At 33.9% G+C, this 4436-nt stretch overlaps 1 protein-coding gene across 1 annotated transcript; it reads right to left on the reverse strand.

Annotated features, from left to right (window-relative positions):
- Positions 1 to 370: 370 nt before the first annotated feature.
- LOC137722277 (transcription factor MYB58-like) lies at positions 371 to 3923 on the reverse strand. Its single transcript, XM_068461246.1, has 3 exons — positions 3707 to 3923; positions 1553 to 1682; positions 371 to 1316 (listed from the first exon to the last, which is right to left on the reverse strand). Exons 1-3 carry the CDS (start codon positions 3846 to 3848, stop codon positions 494 to 496), a joined length of 1095 nt encoding a protein of 364 aa, XP_068317347.1. The 5' UTR covers positions 3849 to 3923; the 3' UTR covers positions 371 to 493.
- Between the last annotated feature and the right edge of the window lie 513 nt (positions 3924 to 4436).

Genomic DNA, 4436 nt, shown 5'->3' on the forward strand with positions numbered 1-4436 from the left:
TTACTTGCTACCTACCCATATTAGGTGGTGCTTTTTTACTCAAAACCAAAGTGGTCGAATTGCCTTGATATACCAGGACGTGTGAACTGCTACTTCAATTGTCAAACGTAGATTTCACTTTGGGATTACCATATTTTCTATATAATTTCTCTAAGTGGGGGCTATCTCACCCAACCGCTTAAACATATTTGACCATCATCACATGAAAGGAGAAAGAATTTTTGTTTGCACTATATATATATAATTTTCTTCTTAGATCATGTGCACGTGACAAATAAAAATAACATTCACGTACATATTATTGAAAAAGATTATAATAATTAGGCGAACACTTTTTTCATAAAGGACTATATTGATGATGTTTAATTGTTCAACCTACACTGTGTTTTGACATAAACTCTGAAAAATTACATCAAAGATTCCATCATAACATAAGCAAGACCCTATTTGTAAATTTAAAACTGCAGTTAGGATGACATCGATATTAATCTCACTAATTTGAATGGAGGAATTGTTGTGTGGCGAAGGCCACGTTTGAATTAAAGTAATCCATGCTCTCGTCAGCTTCTGTAGGGTTTGGCATTTTGTCAAAGGCCTCTGGGAAGACTTGTTGTTCACTTGCATACTTTGGTAAAATCTCCTGGTTATTTTTCTCACTCTCTGTTGGTGTTACATCAAGTCCAAGTTCACTTTCCAAGTAACTAAGCCACTTCCCATTTTCCACTTGTCCCAAGCCCGATCTCTGGCAATTAGCCTCATCAGCCTCATGAAGTACTTGGACTAAATTTGACTGGAGTGGCTCAAAGTCATTGAACATGTCCCAAAAACCAGAGTCAGACTCAAATGGAAAATCAAAAATTCCTGAAAAGTCGTTTGAATCATCCATTTGCTGCTCTTCTGCACCTGGCCTTGACATACCAACAACTTGGCTGGAACTACTTGAGCCATTGGATTCATTAGAAGAAACATTAGAAGAAGAAGTGGTCAACCCTGTTAACTCCTTGGGATCATTTGTTAATTCCATTGGAGAATCATGATGATTAGGGTTTTCTTGAATTGTCAAACTGCATGGTTCATGAGGTTTGTTGTTGGTGGCCATGCTAGTTTCCTCAGCAGATTGATGCTCAATTAGTTCTTCCCCTCCTCCTACACTTGGTTTTCCACCAGACAATAATGTAGTACTAGTAGTAGAAGAAGATGACGAGGAAGAGGATGGTAAATTTTGGCAACCCAATCTTTTCTTTAGATGAGTGTTCCACACATTCTTAATCTCATTGTCCGTTCTTCCAGGAAAATGTGCTGCAATTTTTGACCACCTGCACAAGATTTTGGTAATTAGGGGATTCGAACTTGAAACATCTTCAATATTAAGAAAAGAAATATATACTACTAAATCGAGAATAAGTATTGTATCAGTAATGAGTGGCTTCGAACCTAAGGCATCTTCAACATCAAAAAGAGAAATATACACCACCATGCAAGAATACGTTAGTAATAAAATATAGCTTAATAATTCACTAATTATATTAGTTGAGATTTATGTTGAAATTACTTGTTTCCCAAGGCTTCATGTAGCCTGATTATGGACTCCTCTTCCTCAATAGTGAAGTTCCCTCGCTTCACATCAGGCCTAAGGTAATTAATCCATCTCAAACGGCAACTTTTACCACATCTCAGCAAACCTTCAAAACACATTAATAATAATATTATTGGCATATATTCTGAAACAATGTTCGTGTTAATTTATTCAAACAAAATGTTGGTAGGAAATAAAAAGAGGAGAAAGGGACATTTTATCTGGTAGCCATGCAAAGACTTAAAGGAAATTTGATGTGACTGATACGGTCACATACGTGTTCTCAATTCCTAACTATGTAGACACAAAAAATAAAAAATAAAACTTGGTCTTTCTAGAGGTAATTTGGTAAGATTTCCAACCATATATATATAGTCACATAAAATTATAAAAAGTTAGGAAACCTCTCCCTGTCATGCACTCTTCAAACTTGGACCAACATTCCACACTCTAGTCTAGCAAAATATGATGAAGGCAAAGATAGACAAAAGCAAGGTTCTCGTGTGTTCATACTACAAAAATACGAGAAAATTTTGTTTGTAACTGTAACATAAACATGTTGTCTTATTGATAAAAATCAGTATTGAATTATAAAACTAAATCAATAACATTTTGCTCATTTATAGAGAGCGGATTTTCATAATATGTTCATAAGTATATAAGGTTAGGGATATGAAGTTCATGAAAATTCGACACATTCTAACAGGATTTGCATGTTTCAGAAAGCAAGCATTGGTTTGCAATGCTTGTGATAGTTTCATACAAGGATGCACACCATGATAATCACAGTTAGTTAGGCAGATAAGCAATAACAAGGATTAGGTATTAAAATGGTAGTAATCATTAGTGTTAAGCCCTCCAAAAAGTAATTTTAAGGGGTTGAATAAAATTTAAAACAAATAAAAACCGTTTCAAACTTGCTTTGCTTTTTATTGTTTATGGTAGCTAGTTGACAAAATTCTTGTCAACACACTGTCTAAAGCTATGGAAGCCAAATTTCATGCCAATACAGGAATATTAAACAGATTCCAATTGCAGTAAAGGAAAATATATATATATATATATATATATATATATTTTAATTCAACATTTGAATTCATTAAAAAAAGAAGAAGTAATGCTAGGGAGACCAAATTTTGTAAGTTATATGACATGTTTGTTGATGATTGGATTATTACTTAACTATTGATTAACATACTTATTTCTTATTAATGACACATTAGCTGGTTTAAAAAATATATATATATTTTAAACATACTTATTTCTTATTAACATACTTATTTCTTATTAAAATATATATATATTTTAATTCAACATTTGAATTCATTAAAAAAAGAAGAAGTAATGCTAGGGAGACCAAATTTTGTAAGTTATATGACATGTTTGTTGATGATTGGATTATTACTTAACTATTGATTAACATACTTATTTCTTATTAATGACACATTAGCTGGTTTGCAAATTTGATCTACTTGACATTACTCTAAAATTATTTTTAATTAAAAAAAATCAACATTTGGGAGGACTTTAACTTTTGCGTGTAAAATAGTACTCTTATCATTAAAACTTGTAATTGGCTTTATTTCACATATAACCCCGCAGAAAAAAAATTCCAACAATATTTAGAAAGACTTGAGAAGGAGAGTACCAATTTACACTTTCGTGCGTAAAGTACTCTATCATTAAAACTTGTAACGGCCTTCTTCAACGTAAAAACCCCTCCAAAAAGAAAGCAAGAATCAAGAATGCAATGCATTGAAAGAAAGTTGAAGGTATTTACCAAAAAGAGGAAATTGACGGCAATGACATCTTAAGTTGTAACCAAAAACATAATAAAGTTTGAAGGATCATTCTTCTAAAAGGGATGTTCCATGATTGATCCAAAATATTGTTGCCGAGAGAGAAAAAAACAAAAAAAACAAAACAAAACTTCATCTAATTAAACGATAGATGTCCCCTTTTTTTGGGAAATTTGATGAAGAATTTGTAAACTTATGTCCTTGAACACAATTTGAGTTTCTCATGCATGCCAAATATATGAAAATCACCATGTCACCAATCATTTGGGGTTTGGGGGGGGGGGGGGGGGGGTGGGGAGAGAGAGAGAGAGAGAGAGAGAGAGATTATTACCTGCTCGCTTAGGGAGAGCCCTCCAGTTATCATGGCCATTTTTCTGAATGAAAGTAATGAGCCTCAAGTCCTCAGCAGGGCTCCAAGGACCCCTCTTCACTTTCTCCTTATCACAACATGGTGATCTTCCCTTTCCCCCCATCTTTCGTCTCTCCTAGTCGATCCAATCAACAGTCTAACAGCAATGGAGATTGATCCTGCGTTTTTCCTACACACATGGCACAGAATCACCTCACTCTTATGATGTTCTTCTTTCTTGTATATATAAGAAATTCATTTATGCAGCACCCTCTTTATATATATAGGGAAGAGATAGTGACGGAGATGCAGGAATGTCTACAAAGCAAAGGCCCTCAAGGTTCATGCCTCAAGGTGGGGCCAGTCGATGTAATCCAGGACGATTACTCAATATCTACAATCTTTGCTAATTTATTTATTGCTTATTTCTCATCACTGCTCCTGGTTTGGTATGCTTGAGCCTAAAGTTGCGACAGTATCCTCACTCATGAGAATGTTATCTCAAACAATGATAATATAAATGTTAAATATTAATTTACTCCAATTAATCAAACCAATCCACTTCAACTAGAAGAGTGACATCATTTGCCACGAGTATTATCAAATGTCCAAGACTTTTGGGTTCTTCGTATTTGGTTATTTCAACCTTTTATTTGTTCATGCTGTTGTATATACCATGTTAAATGCTAAAAAAAATACATATCATTCTTTG

This window comes from Pyrus communis, chromosome 2, assembly GCF_963583255.1.
Source record: "Pyrus communis chromosome 2, drPyrComm1.1, whole genome shotgun sequence".
Lineage (NCBI taxonomy): Eukaryota > Viridiplantae > Streptophyta > Magnoliopsida > Rosales > Rosaceae > Pyrus > Pyrus communis.